General features: G+C 43.9%; 1 protein-coding gene across 7 annotated transcripts in view; it reads left to right on the forward strand.

Annotated features, from left to right (window-relative positions):
* mctp1a (multiple C2 domains, transmembrane 1a) overlaps window positions 1-20,869 on the forward strand; it is a 733,548-nt gene that overhangs the window by 146,020 nt on the left and 566,659 nt on the right. Inside the window, exon 1 of one of the 7 annotated variants that reach the window (XM_041186935.1) lies at window positions 18,176-18,205. The exons of the other annotated variants lie outside the window; for them this stretch is intronic. Within the exon in view, the coding sequence (XP_041042869.1) occupies window positions 18,191-18,205 (15 nt within the window). The 5' untranslated portion in view covers window positions 18,176-18,190. Of the gene's footprint in view, window positions 1-18,175; window positions 18,206-20,869 lie in introns of those variants that run through there. 7 annotated transcript variants of the gene reach the window in all.

The raw sequence follows: 20,869 nt of genomic DNA on the forward strand, positions 1-20,869 counted from the left end.
TTTGGAGGAGAGAGAGAGGCACAGTATCTGAAGAGAGAGAACCATTAACAATATTAGCTAAAATAGGGGCCAGGTGGGGATGTTTGATTGTCAGCAGTTCAGAGGGGATATGGGCTCAAGGGAACAGGAGGTCGGTCTCATGGGCAAGATGGAAGGGGAGGTGGTGGAGAAACAAGTGAAAGATGTAAGATCAGAGCTAGGGCAGGCAGAACTTGAAAGGAAGTTTGACCTGATGGGCTAGTGGGAAGGGGGGAAGTGACAGAAATGGCTGATCAGATCATCTTAGCCTTTACTGCCAAAGAAGTCCATGAGATCCCCACAGTTGTTGTTGGAGATGAGAGCGGAGGAGACATGAGAGAGGGATTTAAATAGACAGTTTGCATAGAGAAAAGAAGCCATGGGTTATCTTTTCTTTCAGGATGATCCTGGAATAGTGAGCAGTTTTGATGGAGAGCAGGACCAGGTAATGTTCTATATCGTCCAGCCAGGTCTCGTAATGAATGCCAGCTTCCTGCCAAACCTATTTAAGTCTATGTCCCTTGGGTTTAAAAGAGTGGGGATGCGGGCCAAACTGGGGGAAATGGTAGGGTGAGAGAGAGTAATGTTCCCTTTAAAATTTAGTTGCTGTGCACAAATCTTTTTTCAGTGAGTGATCTCTTTAATTTTTTGTTTGCATGACCATGCACGTACATCATTTATCTTAGAGCAAGACGTGAGCAGGACTTTTCAGGCTGTGCACAGCCACATACCTGCACAGTGTGGCAAGAACATTGGGAGAGAGTTCTGCCTTTATTGGAGACAAGGGCAAATGAGAGTATGGTTGAGCAGATGGGTACCTACAGAAATGTCAAGATGTGTGGAGGGCCAAAGATTAGATAGTTGGAATTAAAGTGCAAGCTGCTCACTGCTGCCATTCCACAGAGTCTTTGTCCTAACAATCTCTCTCTCTCTAACTCTTAGATGGGCTGACATATAATCTGAGTAGGATAAAGGAAATTTAGATATATATCTCTTAACATCTGTCAATATTGCACCCAACAAAAACTCACCTGATTCTTTTATTCCAATTGGTCCTACCTTTGGGGTAGGATACCTGCCTATTGCATATTAAAATCCAACTGGATCAACTGCTAAACCTGCTATTTTAAATCTTATTTAACTTATCAGAGAAGGTCGCTCACAACAGAGTCCAGGAGATTAATCTTTGATTCCTGGAAATTCCAGGACAATCTATGTGGTTTGGGAACGTTAAGTGTTATAAATCCTTCACTCTCTTCAATTATGAGGAAAAATGGGTTTTGTTCTAAGAATATGCCACATACTGTGTACTATAAACCTCGATTGCTCAAATAATGTAGCAAGGTTTAGAATTCTTAAATCTTTTGAAGGGCTACTTTTCAAGGAGAAACATTTTTGTGCTTCTTTGATTTCGGGCTACTTTTAGAATCTGCACTATGAAGCATTTCATAGAATACCACTCCTTCAGATCATTGTTGCTGAGGAATTCCACTTAGAAGTATGCATTACTTACGATAAAAGCAAAATACTGCAGATGCTGGAAATCTGAAATAACTACAGAAAATGCAGCTAAAACTTAGCAAGTCTGGCAGCAGCTGTGGAGAGAGAAACAGAGTTAATATTTCGAGTCAGATATGACTCTTCAGAACTGGGGAGAGGTAGTATGTGTTGGGTTTTATGCTGTTGAAAAGGTGGAAGTGGTGGCAGGTGGAGCAAAATAGAAGATCAGGGATAGGTTAGAGGGCAGGAGAGATGAAATGGCAAAGAGAGTAGCAATGTTAGTATTAAAGACTAACGCTTTGGTCCAGTGTAGGTGTTAATATCAGAATAAAGGTCAGCATTGTCTGAAAGCAAAATAGAGAACATATTAATAGCCAAAAATGGGTCAGTGATGTTTGAAAGCAATAACATGAGAACAAGATACAGGCTGACATTTGCGGGGGAGGGGGCGGGAAGCAAAATAGAGGATAGAGGTCCTGGTCTGAAGTTGTTGAACTCAATGTTGAGTCCAGAAGGCTGCAAATGCCTAAACAGAAGTGAGATGCTGTACCTTCAGCTTGCATTGGGCTTCCATGGAACATTGTAGCCGGCTGAGGACAGAAACGTGAGCATGAGAGCAAGATGGTGAATTGAAATAGCAAGCAGCAGGAAGGTCGAGGTCATGCTGTGGGCTGAGTGCAAGCATTCTGCAAAGCAGCCATTCAGTCTGCATTTACTCCCCATAATATAGAGGAGACCGCGTTGTGAGCAGCAAATATTGTAGACTAAATTGAAAGGAGTGCAAGTAAATCGCTGCTTCACCTGGAGGGAGTGTTTGGGGCCTTAGACAGTTAGGAGGGAGGAGATAAAGGGGCAGGTCTTGTGCCTCCTGCAACTGCATGGGAAGGGGATGAGGCGTTGGGGATGATAGAGGAGTGGACCAGGGTGTCATGGAGGGAACAGAATGCAAACAGGGGAAGTGAAAGGAAGGTGTATTTGGAGGTGGCATCATGCTGGAGTTGGTGGAAATGGCAGAGGATGATCTATTGAATACGGAGGTCAGTGGGGTGAAAGTGAGCAAAAGGGAAACCCAATCATGGTTGTGGGAGGGAGAGGAAGGGGTGAGGTTAGAAGTGCAGGAAATGGGTCAGATACAGTTGAGGGTGCTATCAAAGTAGGAGGGAATCCTTAGCTGAGGGAAAAGGAAGACATTTTAGAAGTGCCTTTGTGGAAGATAGCATCATCAGTGACAGAGATGGACAAACTTGTTCTCATGTTTTTGCTCTCAGACAGCACTGACCCTTTTTCTACTATTATACGTTCTGCTATTTTACTTTAAGACAGTGCTGACCTTGATTCTGCTATTAACAACTACTCTGGACCAAAGCTTTAGTCTTTAATACTATCATTGTCACCTCTTTTACCTTGTGTTCCATGACATGTTTTTCATTTAATCTCTCCTGCCCTCTAACCTATCCCTGACCTCCTACTATGCTCCACTTGCCCTTCCCCCTTTTTCAACAGCATAAAACCTATCACATTTCTACCTCTCTCTTGTTCCAAAGAAGAGTCATATTGGACCTGAAATGTTAACTCTATTCCTCCCTCCACAGATGCTGCCAGACCTGCTGAGTTTTTCCGAAATTTTCTGCTTTTATTGAATTACTTATGAGTCCAGAATTATATATATTCCTCAGCTAGAAAGTCTTAGTTGGTGAGTCAGTGCTACTCCAGTTGATGGACAGGGCAAGCCAAACACAACTTCTCTTTCCAGGCCCATGCCATCCTGAAGTACCTTTTCTTATGATCCATTTATAAAATTAAATTTAAGGTATCTTGGCAAAAGTGGCCTGCTGTTGACCTCCATGGCATGGCTATTTTTTCATGCAATCACCAAAAACAAGGCATCCTTAGATTGGAGTCCTTCCAAGAAAGCATCCAGTACAGTCAGGCATTCTTATTTACATCATGTTGCTACTTCTTCAACTTTCTTTGGTAGCAGGAGTCTCTGTAGATAGCAGTCCTCTGCCAAAGCAAGGTATATTCACTTCGGGTTGTAGATGTGGCAGTTAGTACCAGTGAAGGAGAAAGCACATTTCTGATGTCTCCTGGTGTGCATAATGTTATTTAATTCTGCCCTGTCTCGATTAGTCTAATACTGAAGCTCTCATCCATGCCTTTGTTACCTCTAGACTTGACTATTCTACCACAATCCTAGCCAGCCTCCTATGTTTTTCTATCTATAAATTTGAGGTCATCAGAAACTGGGCTGCCCACGTCCTAACGCACACCAAATCCCATGTACATATTACCCCTACAATAAACAACTGTTCCATTTTAAAATTCTCATCCTTCAAATCCCTCCATGCCCTCATCCATCTCCACCTCTGTAAACTCCTCCAGTCCTACAACCCCCCCAAAATATCTGCACTCCTCTAATTCTGGCCTTTTGAGCATCCTCCATTTTACCTTCTCCACCATTGGTGACCATGCCTTCAACTGCCAAGGCCTTAAGCTCTGGAACTCCCTCCCTTAACCTCCTTTTCCTGTGTTTCTTTAAGATGACCCTTAAAACCCACCTCTTTAACCAAGCTTTTGGTCCTCTGCCCCAGTATCTGCTCATGTGGCTCAGTGTCAAATTTTACTTCAAGTGAAGTGCCTTGAGATGTTTTATTATGTTAAAGGTGCTTTTTAAGTACAGGTAGTTGTTGAATATTTCCATCGATATTCTGAGATGGAGAATTCCCACTTTTAATCTTAATAACGGAGCTGGAAGAAACACAGCACCAAACCAGTTATCACAGAAGTTCATGAAAGCAAAATAAAAATTTAGAATAACAACAGAAATGAAAGAAGTCATGATAGAAGTGACCTTAAAGCTGCTGAATGAATCTTATTAGTCAACTGTAATTTGCAGATGAGCAGCCAGGAAGCATGGATGTCCTTTCTATATGGACGTCATCATAGCCTGGTGCAATGCCAACGTAAAGATTGAAAAATGATACAGCAGGTGTTATTATGTAACATTTTGCTGCATTAAAATATTAATAATTGTTCCAGCTTTCACTGTTGACCCGGTCCCCCTCCCCCCAAGGCCCATTGGAAACTTGAGTGCTGCATAGCAGCTGCAAAAGTAGTGAGTTGTGCCAACAATTGTTCTATGTGTTGCTATTGGCATTGTTAATGGCAGAAGAAAAGCTGAAGATTTAACTGATGGAGTTATCCATTTGTAATAAGAAACATGTTACTGGTGTAGGGAAACCACAGTGAGTATGTAAACAACTTCCATTTTGTGTGTGTGATATGGTTTCCTTTAACACTTATAGGTATAGTTGGATAGGTATTAAATTTCCTCAACAAATTACTAGGACTCAAATATTAATGAACTGTGCATGAAGAAATCTTTTCTTAGCTCTAACACCTGTTTCTGGGCAGTGAGCCTTTGGCTTAGTGGTAGCATTTCAAGATCTGAGTCATATTTCAAACCCAGCTTCAGATAGCCCTGACAAGTAGAAGTCAGAGTCCCAGCCTTGAATTCTGGGTTGACATCCAGTAGGATGCTCACAGTGTGGGCTCCAGTTATCATGCATGTTGTGGGAGCCTATGAAACCCTTCTGCCATGTAGTACTAGTCATCCTCTTGGCGGATATAAATATCATTGCACCCATGGAACAAGCCACCAGACTGTTCATGAGCCTATGAATTCTTCCACTACTGCACACTATTCTCCAGGAAAAACATGAAAATATCACTGTTTTTTCCTATAGCAGCAGCAGGTTATGTTCTGTGCAAGTGTCCCATCTTGGAGAGGCGAAACACTTTGTTAACATATTTACATCAGTTTCCCACAGTACAGTTGGGAGCCTGATTTAGATGTAACCATTGCTGGCCACATTTTCTAGGGTTCAGGAAACCTGGACATAAAATGAAATCGGAGCTGCCAACTTCAGTAATAAAGTACCTGTTAAAGCACTCCCTGTGGGTCAGAAGGAGTGGGTGCATTCCCCTGGGGCTCTCAAGGAAGCCTTCAGCCTCTCCTGTGAATCACACCATCTCTACTCCTTGCCGCAGTTGCTGACATGCCCTCGACCCCCTCTCCCCACAGCCCTGATTATTAGGGACCACTCCTACCTAACAGCAAACAATCTGTCAACTTTGCCGGCTATTGTGTGGAAGATGGAATTTGAAAAATGATAATGAGGACCTGTTGTTAAAGCCGGCTGGAGCTCTGCATCCCTGGCCTTGTCAGGTTTTTGAGTCATTGTGTTAAAGGGGCCAATTTACTTTTGCTGCATATATCTGGTGGTGTGTAGGGTGTCCACGATGCCCACATAATGAGATTGGTGGGAAGCCCAAACTATTCTGTCGGTCAATCCTCAGTATCAAGAGTGAACTGCCAGCGTGACTCACGCTACCTATTAGCAGCTTGGGAGGCTAAGAAATCTGACATGGCTCCTCATTCAAAGTCCATCTGCAGTGTTTAAAGGGAAGGTGCACATTTTCATGGCTCAATGTTGGAACAGTTTCTCCATTATAAGGGAAGAAGGTGACTACAACCAGGGACCCCAGATATGTGGTTGGTGCCACGGAGGTACTAATAAGTGAATGGTAGGAGAGAAGTCCTTTTCTCATGTGGTGGCAGAAGTATAGTGAAGGAAAGGAAATACCACTAGAATTGCATTCAGAATATGGCAGCACTATTGCAAGATATTTAATGATCTGAGCATAACAGCTATGATAAAATTTCTATTCACATCTCCTTTGCATTGTGCACAGCGGTGCACTACTGTACTTCAGCCCAGCACTACCACACCTTTCCTTCTCTGACTCTTATGACTCTCACACAAGAGCAGCTGTATACTACCCTGCAAATCCTTCTGTTGTCACTTTTTTGTAATTCATTTTTGAGAAGTGGACCGTGTTGGTGGGGCCAGTATTTATTGTTCATCTAATGGAGATGGAGAAGATGTGGTTGTAGTATAATGGTTTCTGGCATAGTAAGGGTTAAAGTGGGACTGGGAAACAGATCCGCCCACAGTGTGATGTAAAGAGACACATGATCTGAAACTGCAGTCAGTTGTGGACTAGACAGAGACCTGTGTGGAAGCAAGCATGGAGATAGCTCATAGCTTGGGCTACACCCTGTATATAGATACACATTTATATGTTACCAATAAAGAGTTAGTTTAACTATACAAGATTCAGAACCTCTTTGTTGAGACCTACTGAACATACAACATAAAACAGTGGCGATCTGCCTTCTTGAGCTGCTGCAGCCTTTATGGTGTAGGCACATCCACAGTGCTGTTAGGCAAGGAGTTCCAGGAGTTTGACCCAGTGACAGTAAAAGAATGGTGATACGTTTTCAGGTCAGGATGTTCTGTGATTAGGAGGGGAACTTGTAGGTGATGATGTTTCCATATACCTGCTGCCCTTGTTCTTGTAGGTGGTAGAGATTGTGGGTTTGGGAAGTTCTGTCAAAGGAACCTTAATGAGTTGATGCAGTGCATCTTGTAGATAGTACACACTGCTGCCACTGTGTGTCAGTGAAGGCAGTGAATGCTTAAGGTGATGGATGAGTTGTCAGTCAAGAGCGCTGCTTTGTCCTGGATGGTGTTGAGTTTCTTGAATGTTATTGGTGCTGCACTCACCCAAGCAAGTGGATAGATATTTCATCACACTCCTCACTCACACCTTGTAGATAGCGGAAATGCTTTGAGGAGTCGGGGGATGAGTTACCACAGAATTTCCAGCCTCTGACCCACTCTTGTAGCCACAATATTTATGTAGCTGGTCCAGTTAGGTTTCTGGTTAATGGCAATCCCCAGGATGTCGATGGAGAGTGATTCAGTGATAGTAATGCCACTGAATATCAGGGGAAAGTGATTAGATTCTCTTTGTGGAGATGGTCACTACCTGGCAAGCACGTGTGCAAGTAGTATCCACACGTTTATCAACTCAAGCCTGAATGTTGTCCAGATCTTGCTGCATGTGGGCATGGGGAACTTCATTATCTGAAAAGTTGGAAGTGGAACTGAGCACTGCCCAATTTGCACATATGGTACTTGACTCTACTCTCACAACCACTTCCTCCTTTTCCTCACCTCTGCTACTTCTTCCTCCCAGCACAAATAATAACCTTTGAGACATTACACATCTTCTCATTCCTACAACATTTCAAAAAATTCATTTATGGGATGTGGGTGTCGCTGGCTAGGCCAGCATTTTTTGCCCATCCCTAATTGCCCTTGGTGGTCTTTCCATGTATCTACCGCCATTGTCCTTCTAGATGGTAGTGGTCATGGGTTTGGAAGGTGCTGTTTAAGGAGCCTTGCTGAATTCCTACAGTGCACCTTGTAGATGTACACACTGCTGCTACTGTGCATTGGTGGTGGAGGGAGTGAATGTGGATGTGGGCCAACGAAGCAGGCTGCTTTGTCTTGGATGATGTCAAGCTTTTTGAGTGTTGTTGGAGCTTCACTCATCCAGGTAGGTGGGGAGTATTCCATCACACTCCTGACTTGTGCCTTGTAGATGGTGGACAGGCTTTGGGGAGTCAAGAAGTGAGTTATTCAACGCACGATTCCTAGCCCCTTATCTGCTCTTGTAGCCACAGTATTTATATGGCTGGTCCAGTTCAGTTTCTGGTCAATGGTAACCCCCAGGATAGTGATAGTGGGGGATTCAGTGATGGTAATGCCATTGAACATCAAGGGGTGATGGTTACATTCTCTCTTGTTGGAGATTACCATTGCCTGACACTTATGTGGCACAAATGTTACTTGCCACTTTTCAGCCCAAGTCTGGATATTGTCTAGGTCTTGCTGCATTTGGAGATGGACTGCTTCAGTATCTGAGGAGTTGTGAATGTTGCTGAACATTGTGCAATCATCAGCGAACACCCCCACTTCTGACCTTATGATGGAAGGAAGGTCATTGATGAAGCTGCTGAAGATGGTTGGGCCTAGGACACTTCCCTAAGGAACTCCTGCAGTGATGCTCTGGAGTTGAGATGACTGACTTCCAACAACCACAACCATTTTCCTTTGTGCTAGGTATGGCTCCAACCAGTGGAGAGTTTTCCCCCCTAATTCCCATTGGCTCCAGTTTTGCGAGGGCTCCTTGATGCCAAACTCGTCAAGGGCAGTCAAGGGCAGTCTCACCTCACCTCGGGAGTTCAGCTCTTTTGTCCATGTTTGAACCAAGGCCATAATGAGGTCAGGAGTTGAGTGGCTCAGGCGGAACCTAAACTGGGCATCAGTGAGCAGGTTATTGCTAAGCAAGTGCCACTTGATAGTACTGTTGATGACCCCTTCCATTTCTTTACTGATGATGGGGAGCAGACTGATGGGGCGGTAATTGGCCGGGTTGGATTTCTCCTGCTTTTTGTGTACAGGATATTCCTGGGCAATTTTCCACATAGCTGGGTGCCAGTATTGTAGCTGCACTGAAACAGCTTGGCTAGGGGTGCAGCAAGTTCTGGAGCACAAGTCTTCAGTACTATTGCCTGTATATTGTCAGGGCCCATAGCCTTTACAGTGTAGGCGTGATTCAACCTCCTTCCCCGAGACCCAAGGTTGATCTGGCTTTCATGTGGGGCAGCTTCCCTCTTAACCACGGCTCAGACCAGGTCTCATGTCAGGACAAATAACTCAGGATGTCCGTTGTTTGGATTCTCGAACAAGACGGTTTATTCAAGCTTGAACAAACATATGCAGGGAGAGCAGCCTCTTAGTCCATCAAGGGGCGCTCTGCCGTAAATACAAAGTCTCGTAACTTATATACTTTTTCTTATCACAATACATTTGAATATATCCACTCGGTAACTGACGCACAGGTGCCATGTCAAAACTATCCTATTGAGTACATAAACATGCGATTCTGCTAACCAATTATTCTAAAGTTTAGATTATCCAATCAAAATTAAAACACGTACACAAGACCTTGGTTCTCACAACTCAAGACTGCTGATGTTTCATCAAAGACCCCTCTGTTCATTGTATGTTTACCCATATCTAAGCTAAACCATCGGCCCCTTCCCTATCTGAGAGAGGAGTATACTTAAACTAACTTTATGTTATGCTTTTTGTCCAGTCCAGCTCTCAAGGCTTCAACGCACTATTTTACTACTTGAATGGTTCTGTCAGTGCCTAGATATTAGTTCATCTCTTGAAACTTTGTAAATCACACAAAACTCAAAGCTTCTTGTGTGCAGTGTTCATCTGCTTACCCTCAGCAGTCAATATGTTCAGCATCCATGTCTACCTGGAGATTTTAGGGTTTTTCAGTAAATTCTTAGTGTTTTAGCATTTTTAATTTTCCCCTAACAACAGTATCCAGTGCCTTCAGCCGTTTCTTGATATGACGTGGAGCAAATTGAATTGGCTGAAGACTGGCATCTGTGATGCTGGGGACCTCTGGAGGAGGTGGAGATGGATCATCCACTCTGCACTTCTGGCTGAAGATTGTTGCGAATGCTTCAGCCTTATCTTTTGCACTCATGTGCTGGGCTCCTCCATCATTGGAGATGGGGATATTTGTGGAGCCTCTTCCTCCAATGAGCTGTTTAATAGTCCACCACCATTCACGACTGGATGTGGCAGGACTGCAGAGCTTAGTCCTGATCCGTTGGCTGTGGGATTGCTTAGCCCTAAACAAAAACAGAATTACCTGGAAAAACTCAGCAGGTCTGGCAGCATCGGCGGAGAAGAAAAGAGTTGACGTTTCGAGTCCTCATGACCCTTCGACAGAACTTGAGTTCGAGTCCAGGAAAGAGCTGAAATATAAGCTGGTTTAAGGTGTGTGTGTGGGGGGCGGAGAGATAGAGAGACAGAGAGGTGGAGGGGGGTGGGGTGTGGTTGCAGGGACAAACAAGCAGTGATAGAAGCAGATCATCAAAAGATGTCAACGACAATAGTACAATAGAACACATAGGTGTTAAAGTTAAAGTTGGTGATATTATCTAAACGAATGTGCTAATTAAGAATGGATGGTAGGGCACTCAAGGTATAGCTCTAGTGGGGTTTTTTTTATAATGGAAATAGGTGGGAAAAGGAAAATCTTTATAATTTATTGGGGAAAAAAAAGGAAGGGGGAAACAGAAAGGGGGTGGGGATGGGGGAGGGAGCTCACGACCTAAAGTTGTTGAATTTAATATTCAGTCCGGAAGGCTGTAAAGTCCCTAGTCGGAAGATGAGGTGTTGTTCCTCCAGTTTGCGTTGGGCTTCACTGGAACAATGCAGCAAGCCAAGGACAGACATGTGGGCAAGAGAGCAGGGTGGAGTGTTAAAATGGCAAGCGACAGGGAGGTTTGGGTCATTCTTGCGGACAGACCGCAGGTGTTCTGCAAAGCGGTCGCCCAGTTTACGTTTGGTCTCTCCAAAGTAGAGGAGACCACATTGGGAGCAACGAATGCAGTAGACTAAGTTGGGGGAAATGCAAGTGAAATGCTGCTTCACTTGAAAGGAGTGTTTGGGTCCTTGGACGGTGAGGAGAGAGGAAGTGAAGGGGCAGGTGTTGCATCTTTTGCGTGGGCATGGGCTGGTGCCATAGGAGGGGGTTGAGGAGTAGGGGGTGATGGAGGAGTGGACCAGGGTGTCCCGGAGGGAGCGATCCATACGGAATGCCGATAAGGGGGGTGAAGGGAAGATGTGTTTGGTGGTGGCATTATGCTGGAGTTGGCGGAAATGGCGGAGGATGATCCTTTGAATGCGGAGGCTGGTGGGGTGATAAGTGTGGACAAGGGAGACCCTATCATGTTTCTGGGAGGGAGGAGAAGGCGTGAGGGCGGATGCGCGGGAGATGGGCCGGACACGGTTGAGGGCCCTGTCAATGACCGTGGGTGGAAAACCTCGGTTAAGGAAGAAGGAGGACATGTCAGAGGAACTGTTTTTGAATGTAGCATCATCGGAACAGATGCGACGGAGGCGAAGGAACTGAGAGAATGGGATGGAGTCCTTACAGGAAGCGGGGTGTGAGGAGCTGTAGTCGAGATAGCTGTGGGAGTCGGTGGGTTTGTAATGGATATTGGTGGACAGTCTATCACCAGAGATTGAGACAGAGAGGTCAAGGAAGGGAAGGGAAGTTTCAGAGATGGACCACGTGAAAATGATGGAGGGGTGGAGATTGGAAGCAAAATTAATAAATTTTTCCAAGTCCTGACGAGACCATGAAGCGGCACCGAAGTAATCATCGATGTACCGGAGAAAGAGTTGTGGAAGGGGGCCGGAGTAGGACTGCAACAAGGAATGTTCCACATACCCCATAAAGAGACAGGCATAGCTGGGGCCCATGCGGGTACCCATAGCCACACCTTTTATTTGGAGGAAGTGAGAGGAGTTGAAGGAGAAATTGTTCAGCGTGAGAACAAGTTCAGCCAGACGGAGGAGAGTAGTGGTGGATGGGGATTGTTCGGGCCTCTGTTCAAGGAAGAAGCTAAGGGCCCTCAGATCATCCTGGTGGGGGATGGAGGTGTAGAGGGATTGGACGTCCATGGTGAAGAGGAAGCGGTAGGGGCCAGGGAACTGGAAATTGTTGATGTGACGTAAGGTGTCAGAGGAATCACGGATGTAGGTGGGAAGGGACTGGACAAGGGGAGAGAGAAGGGAGTCAAGATAACGAGAAATGAGTTCTGTGGGGCAGGAGCAAGCTGAGACGATCGGTCTACCGGGGCAGTTCTGTTTGTGGATTTTGGGTAGGAGATAGAAGCGGGCCCTGCTTGCTTAGCCCTGTCTATCACTTGCTGCTTGTGCTGTTCGGCACGCAAGTAGTCCTGTCTTATAGCTTCACCAAGTTGACACCTCATTTTTAGGTATGCCTGGCTGTGCTCCTGCACTTTTCATTGAACCAGGGTTAATCCCTTGGCTTGATGGTAATGGTAGAATGGGGATTATGCTAGGCCATGAGGTTACAGATTGTGCTTGAGTACAGTTCTGCTGCTGCTGATGGCCCACAGTGCCTCATGGATGCCCAGTCTTGAGTTGCTAGACTTGTTTGAAATCTATCCCATTTAACACTACTGTGTGGCTTGCTGGACCATCTCAGAGGGCAGTAAGATTCAACTACATGTCAACTGTAGCAGATGCTCTGCAACTTATATTTGCATGTCTTTCTATACCTAGGTGATGAAATGACCCATACTCTCCCGCAGAAGATCTAATGGTCCTACCGCTTTCCTTTTACCTTGCACTCCTGTGAATTTAAATCAGTTTTGAATGGAACCTACTCAGGATTTGATATTCAGTCTGCATTTTTACACACTCGGGGTTAATCTCCTTTGAGCCTATATGATTCGGTATGCCGAGATATAAAATAAAAACAGAAAATGTTGCAAATGCCCCACAGGTCAGACAGCTTTTAGGAAGTTAAATTCAAAGTATGACAAAATTGTATACTTGTAGCTTTGTGGGTTGCAAGTGTTCTGCTGAGCATTGAGCACCCTTCCTGTGTCATCTTCCTGTTATGTGTGTGAACACTATTTCGTCTCCACCATTTGAAGGATTGACTGAGTTGAAGATGTTTTTGAAGCTGTAAAACATCTTCAGCAAAGAGGAGCGTTTAGGGATTGGACAACCAATTTCACACACTGATAATTCTGAGGTGCGTACCTTAAAACAAATTATATGGGGTAGCATTTTTTGCCTGACTTATTTTTATATTTTTTCCTAGGATATGAGTGCTGCTGGCAAGGCCAGAATTACTGCTCATTCCTAATTGCCCTTGAGATAGTTGTGTTGAGCTGCCTTCTTGAACCTCTGCAGTCCATGTGGTGTAACTACTCCCTGTGCTATTGAGGGCCTTGGTAGATTTTGATCCAGAGACTGTGAACGAATAGCGATATAGTTCCAACTCAGGGTGGTTTGAGATTTGGAGGGGAACTTGCAAGTTGTGGTTTCTTATGTGCTCGCTGCCTTTAACCTTCCAGGTGGTAGAGGTTGTGGGATTGGTCAGTGTTTTCAAAGGAGGATTGGTGAGTTGCTGTAGTGCATCTTGTAGATGTTACACACAGCTGCCACTATGCATTGGTGGTGGATGGAGTGAATGTTAAAGCAGTGGATGGGGTGCTGATCAAACAGGCTGCTTTGTCCTCGATGACGTCAAGCTTCTTGAGTGTTATTGGAGCTGCAGTCATCCAGGCAAGTGGTTAGTATCCTTTCACATTCCTGACTTGTGCCTTGTAGATGGCGGACAGGCTTTGGGGAGTCATGAGGTGAGGTACTCACCATAGAATTCCCAGCCTCTGACCTGTTCTAATAGCCACATTATTTATAGGGCTAGTCCAGTTCATGGTAGGACAATTCAGCAAAGGTAATGCCATTGAATCTCAAGGAGAGGTAGTTAGTTTCACTCTTGTTGAGATGGCCAATATAAAAGCAAAATATTGCAGATGCTGGAAATCTGAAATAAAAACAGCAAGTGCTGGAGAAACTCAGCAGACCTGGCAGCATCTGTGGAGAGAGAAATGGCGTTAACATTTCGAGTCCAATTTGACTCTTCTTTGAAGAAGAGTCATATTAGGCTGGAAACATTAGCTCTGTTTCTCTCTCCACAGGTATTGCCAGACCTGCTGAGTTTTTCCGGCACTTTTTATTTTTATTTGAGATGGCCAATGCCTGGCAACTTGTGTAATACAAGTGTTAATTACCACTTATCAGCCCAATCTTGACTGTTGACCAGGCCTTGCTGTATGTCAGCATGAACTGCTTCAGTGTCTGAATGATACCGAACACTGTACAATCATAAGTGAACATCCATTTCTGGACTTCATTTTGGAGGGCAGATCATTATTGTGATAGTAACTGGAAGCAAATGGAAAATTATGAAATATTTGTGTTGTGAAATTGGTTTTGAAAGAAAACTGTTGCAAGAACAGATATTAAATTCCAGTAAAAAGCAAAATATTGCAAATGCTGGGAATCTGTAACAAAACTGGAAATAGAGCAGATCAGTCAGTACCAAGTTGCAATATCATTCCTTTCGGTACAGATATTAATTGCCATTTGTGACTACGTTTAGGAGTCTACAAAAGTATTGTTTACAAAAAAGGCGTATTGTGTGGGCTTGGTTTATGTGTGTTCTGTGTTGATAAGGGAATATTAAAATCAGAGATTATAGTATATTACAGTGTCACTAACGCGTACTGTGTATCTGGAAGAACAGATGCAGTGGGTATACTCTATTGAAGGGCTGTTGGCAGATGGATTTGTATATCATATTAGCTATTACATAGTATTAATAGCATAGAAAGAGGCCAGTCAACCCAACAGAGCCATCTTGGTGTTTATGCTCCACATGAGTCTCATCCCATCCTTTGTCTAACCCCATCAACAATCTTTTAGTCTTTCCTCTCCCATTTTTGGGTAGCTTTCCCTTAAATGCATCTATTCTAGTCATTCATGGTGGGAAACTCCACATTCTAACCATTCACTGGTTAAAGAAGGTTTTCCTGAATGTCCTTTTAAGTTTGTGAGTGACTATCTTATATTTATGGCTCCTAGTTCTGCTCTCCCCGCAAGTGGAAAGATTTTCTCTATCCTAGAAAACCCTTTCATAATCTTGAAGACCTGTATCAGTCTCCCATTTTCCAATTTATAAAATGGAGACCACTGTAATCCAAGTGTGGACTAACCAAGGTTCTGTGATGTTTGACATAACCTCTGCTTTTTAGTTCCATCCTTCTAGCAATGAACCCCAGTGCTTTGTTCTTTTTTTATATATATTTTAAAATGGCCTTAACGCACATCCCTACTTTTAACGATTTTCTCAGATCTCTCTGCTCTTCTATTTAGACACTTATTTTCCACGGAGTACGCGATCTCCTTATTCTTCTTAACAAAATATACCACCTCACACTTAGCGAAATTGAAATTAATTTGCCAATTACATACCAACTATGCAAGTTTGTTAACATCTTGTGCTTTGTAAACTCCTCCTCTGGATTAACTGTACCCTCCAATTTCATGTCATCTGCAAATTTTGAATCAGTTGCAATTCCCGTTAGCCTTCAGCTTTTTCAGTATGTCACTGCCTTTGAGCTGTTACGGTTGGGGCGTGAGATAGGTGGGATAAATTTCCCCCTTTGCTCCTCACCTCTCAATTGTCCGCAATAAGATGTGTATTTTAGAGGGAGTGTTTTTAGCCCTTTTAATGTTGTCTTTTTAATAATCGATATGTTACAGGCTTTCTGGTAAGTTTAAATCAGAAGAAAAGATGAACATTTTATTCCCACAACACCTCAAAATGTAAATGCAACCAAAACTCTCACTCCCTCAAACATACAAACTCAGGAAAAGATGAATTCTTGAGATGAATCATGCATTTAGGTCATTAGTTGAATAACAAGAAGCAAAAAAATTCTGTGTTTGAATCAGTCCTTTTGAAGATGCAGCATTGCAGGCCTGGTTGGGTTCTGTCCTGTGGTTCTTGGAGATGAATGAAAATTGAACATCTCTAGATTTCCAGATGAAGTTATGGACTTGTTTCTGCAGAGACAAATCCTTGCAGGTGAAGACATATTATCGCCCCTGCTACCCACAACTCACTGCCTGGATTGGCTAGTTGTATTAGGTTGGCTTCCTTTCTTCTTTTTAGAGCTAGTCCCTCTTGTGCCATAGGAACATAGGAAATAGGAACAGGAATAAACCATTTGGCCCCTCGAGTCTGCTCCGCCATTCAACTAGATTATGGCTGATCTTCTACCTCAGCGGCATTTTCTCACAATGTCCTTCCTAAATGTCAAATGTTCTTGAATATTCAGTTCACAGCCTTGGTCACTCAGCAGCCATGTTTCTGTAATGAGAATTAGATCATACCCATTCACTTTCTTTAATGCCTCTCTCAGGTCTTGCTCCTTGCTGCCACTCTCCAAGATAAGATAAATAGGAAATACTCACCAGCCAAACACCTACCTGTAATGCCACACCTTGATTTTTCCTTAAGAAGGCGGGCCCTGACTGGCTGCTGGTTACAGGATTGTCCCACTGCTCTCACTGTCTCCCAAAGTGCAATTCTCATGCTCTCTGCTTTTTTTTAAGCCTCGCTGCTCTTGCTGTTTCCCTAAGTGCAAGGCCAGGATTTTACAGCCCCTCCCACTCAGCGGGATGTTATGATTCTGCTGAACAGCATGGAGATTTAAATGGCTCGCTGCATCCACCTTGGGGGGGTTGGGGGGGGGCGGAGACACGCTGCGGCGGGGCCATAAAATCTGGGTCCAAATCTTGCTCTCTCTGCCTTTTTTTAAGCCCCGCTGCACTTGCTGTTTCCCCAAGTACAAGTCTCATGCTCTCTGCTTTGTTTTCAACCCCGCTGCTCTAGCTGTTTCCTGTGAAGTGAAAGTCTTGCTCTCTCTGCCTTTTTTTAAGCTCTGCTGTTTCCTGAAGAGAATATTGATGAAGAGAATGCAGTGAGTTTTAAGAAAATGTTTGACAAAGTGCCACACAAAAAGCTATTTAACGAAATTGACGCTCATGGAATTGGGGGATCAGTGTTGGTTTGGATAACTGAGACAATCCCAGCTTCTCCAATCTAACCTTATCGTTAAAATCCCTCATCTCTAGAACCTTTCTTGCAAATCTCTTCTGCAACCTCTGGAAGAGTGAACTGGATGCAAAACTCTAGTTTTTTCAGTCTTATTTCAGGTTCAGAACCTTTATTCAGGTTCAGAATAACTCCCTTGCTTTTGTAATCAGTACCTCTATTTATGAAGCCCAAGATCCCATATGCTTTGCTAATTATTCTCTCAAATGCCATGTTCAAAGATCTATGCACACGAACCCCCAGATCTCATTGTCCCTGCAAACTCGTTTGAACTGTGTCATTAAGTATATGTTTGCCTCTCCCTATCCCTTATGCCAAAATGAATCATTTCACACTTCTCTGTATTAAATTCCATCAGTCACTTGTCTGCCCATTCTGCTAGTCTAAGTATGTTCTGTTGTAGCCGATTGGTATCATCCTCACTGCCACATCGCTAAGTTTTTTAATTGACCCTTGAGCAACACCACTGTCTACCAACTTTCAGTGTGAAAAACCATCATTTACTATGACTTCCTGTTTACTGTCATGAAGGCAATTTTTCTAATCCCAACTGACACTGATCCACCAATTTCATGAGCCTCAATTCTGTTAGGCAGCCTTTTATGTCGTGCTTTGTCAAACATTTTTCTGAAACCCATATATACAATTCCCACTGCATTGCCTTCATCAATCTTCTCTGCTGCTTCAACAAAAAATTCAGTTAGATTAGTCAAGCATGATCTGCCTTTTACAAATCTGTGCTGGCTCTTTAATTAACTCAAATGGCTCCAAGTGGCTGTTATTTTTTTCCCCTGATTACTGTTTCTAAAACTTTACCTATCACTGACGTTAAACTGACCAGCCTTGAGTAACTGGGAATATCCTTATACCCTTTCTTTAACGAGGGTGTCACATTTGCCACTTTCCAATTCTCTGGCATCTCCCCGATATCTAGGGAAGATTGAAGATTATGGCAAGCCCTTCTGCTATCTCCACCCCACTTCCCTTCACAACCTGGGGTGCAAGCCTTCCAGACAAAGCAACTTATCTACCCTAAGCATAGCCAGACTTTTCAGTACATTCTATCTTTCAATTTTCATCTCATCCATTATCTTGTTATGAATATCTAATTTTGTGATTCACATGTTTTAGGCATATAACTTTTACATTGAAGATTGAAATGTTTAAATGTAAGGTAAGTAAAAACACCTGGAGGAGAATTTTCTTCCTATTGTGCAGTCTGGGCGGGAGCAGGTGCAGATGGGTGCGCAGCTAATCGCCGCCTGTGATCGGCTGCGTGCCGCCATTTTACATGGCAGGCCGATTAAAGCCCATCCAGCGTGATGCGCTTCCGGAAATGCTCAGCGCTCCCGCTGCAGGTGGGAGGAGGGAGAGTCAGGGAGAGTCGCATGTACGCGAAAGAGCGCAGAAATCTCCGGGGTGCGGAGCTGCCTCAGGGAGATTAATTTCATTATGAAAAATGGAAAAAAGGAATTAAAAAAATTACTCAGACATGTCCCCTCATGTGACAGTGTCACATGAGCTGGGACATGTTTATGTATTTCGATAAAAATTTTTATTTAATTTATAAAGCCTTCATGAAACCTCATCCCTCCCGTGGATGAGGTTTCATGGTAAATGTGAAGGCCAACTGGGCTCTTCGCCTGCCTGCCTGCCAACCTTAAGGTTGGACCGGCAACCCTGTTAATGATTTCAATTGGTTTTTAAATGGCCTTAACAGGCCTTTGACAATTCAGTGGGTGTGCAGCCGACTCCAGTGTGCGCCTGTCAAACTGAAGATCGGAATGTCGCATGGTGGCCTCAGGACGCACGCCTGACATCACTGCATGTCATGCCCCTGCACACCGACCAGAAGATTCAGGCCCTGGATGAGCAGACCTAAAGTAATTGCAAATCAAAGATGGCCAATGTTTGTTTAATGAGGTCATAGTGAGAAGTATAGGAAACTAAACAATAGGCTACCTCTCTGACCTTATTGGTGGAAACTGGAGGTCTACAACTGTCTCAGTAAAGGGTTTAAAATTCATGTGTGTCCCCAGAACAAAAGGATGGTGTAGAGTTGAAAATAATTAGTTTAATTCTCTACCCAGAACATTCCAGGTGTGTCACGTTGCTGTGAGAATAGACTGCAGGAAGGTTTTTTTGGGTCTTATCTGTGTGATTTCTCTCAGAAAGAGCTGGTGTCTGGGAGTAGGGAGAGAGAAAGCTGCCAGCAGTTGGCACTTGGAAGCAGCTTGAACCAGTAGCAGGGCGCTATCAGGTACCAGGGATTTTTCTCATTTGGAGTCATTTAGCAAGAATGCAATGAGGCCCTTGCTTGAGCTGGGGAATCCACAACCATGAGGTGTTAAAGGAGAGTTGGAGGATCCGCCTAGCCAGATGCTAGTAGAAGGACCCCAAGAAATCACATATATTGGAGAATAGTGGGAACAGTGAATGTAATCTTGAGAACTGTGCTACACCTCAGTTTGGCTATAGAAGTGAAGAAGATCCTGTATAGGGGAGCTCTTGGGTGGAAAAAGAAATGGAATAAAGAGTGTGCCTTGAGATTTTTGGGTATAAAGCATAAGTGTTTATGAAATATAGAGTTAAGTTAGTAGTACCTGCTTTGTTTAACTCTTGTATAATAAAAGTTTTTGTTTAAAACTTGAAACCCTGTGGTGTAATTCTTTCAGTTAATAACTAGGAATTCAAACTTACTAGGAATTCTACTGAGATCATAACACTCTAACCATATACAGTATCACCTTTTTTGCCCTAATAGACCCCAATCTGTCTCTTCCTACTCGCTTAATATTTACATATAAGTAGATGACATTTGATTTACCTTTTATGTTACCTGTCATTCTATTCTCATATTCTCTTTTTGGCCTGACTCCTGCTTGAAGAATTAACCTGACATGTACCATATACCCTCTATTTTTGCTTCATCATATTCTCTATATCCCTGTTATTCAAAGAGCCCACAGCAGATACAGGCCATTCGCCCTAAGGCATTGGAGGTGCTGCCTGAGGAACAGGGAGGGAACCAAGGTGGATCCCCTCCACAAAGAGTGAATATACTGATAGTACATAAGTATTGCACCCATGTAACTATCAAGGCACTAGCAGGGTAGCCAGGGGCATTTATACAGAGGAAGGGATTCCACTCTCTCAGTGTTCAACTTGTGTGCGACCACGATAAGAATTTCCTGCAGATGTGTTACTGGTATTTGGGCATGGCTCCTTAATCCTTCGGTAATTGCAGGAACTGCAGCTGTTCATGCCACTGAGGAGAATATGTGAATAGCTGCTAGGGAACAAGGGCTATCCATTGAACAAATGGCTGTGGACACCTAAATGTAGCCCTTCAATGGAGGCACACGGGGACTACAACTGCTGCCATTTTGGCAAATGGGCCACCACTGAGCAACCCATTAAACTCCTGAGGATGCAATTCTGGCCCCTTAACCAGTTGAGGGCTTCCTCAATGATTTTTGAATAGTATGCAATGCCACTGCATTGATGGTCCCTCAGTTGGAAAGACCAAGGAAGTTGCAGACGATGATGGTGCCCTGTGTGGGGAGGTGCCCTCCAGCTCATTGCTGCCTGCCTCAACCCTTGTAGCACTGGACTGTCAGGAGGAGCCACTCGCTGGGTTGCACCTGGCGCCCACTCCATACATCTTTGTGCCATCAGTGCCACTGACCAGTCAGTGCTGTAGAATATGGCATGCATTCTGTACATGTCAATGCACTGTTCCCACATCCACTCAGCGTGATGCCACATATATCTCTCCATGAGATTGGCCACTCTCTCAGTGGATGTGTTCAGATGCTCATATGCCTGAGACATAGTG

The sequence above is a fragment of the Carcharodon carcharias genome, chromosome 4, assembly GCF_017639515.1.
Source record: "Carcharodon carcharias isolate sCarCar2 chromosome 4, sCarCar2.pri, whole genome shotgun sequence".
Lineage (NCBI taxonomy): Eukaryota > Metazoa > Chordata > Chondrichthyes > Lamniformes > Lamnidae > Carcharodon > Carcharodon carcharias.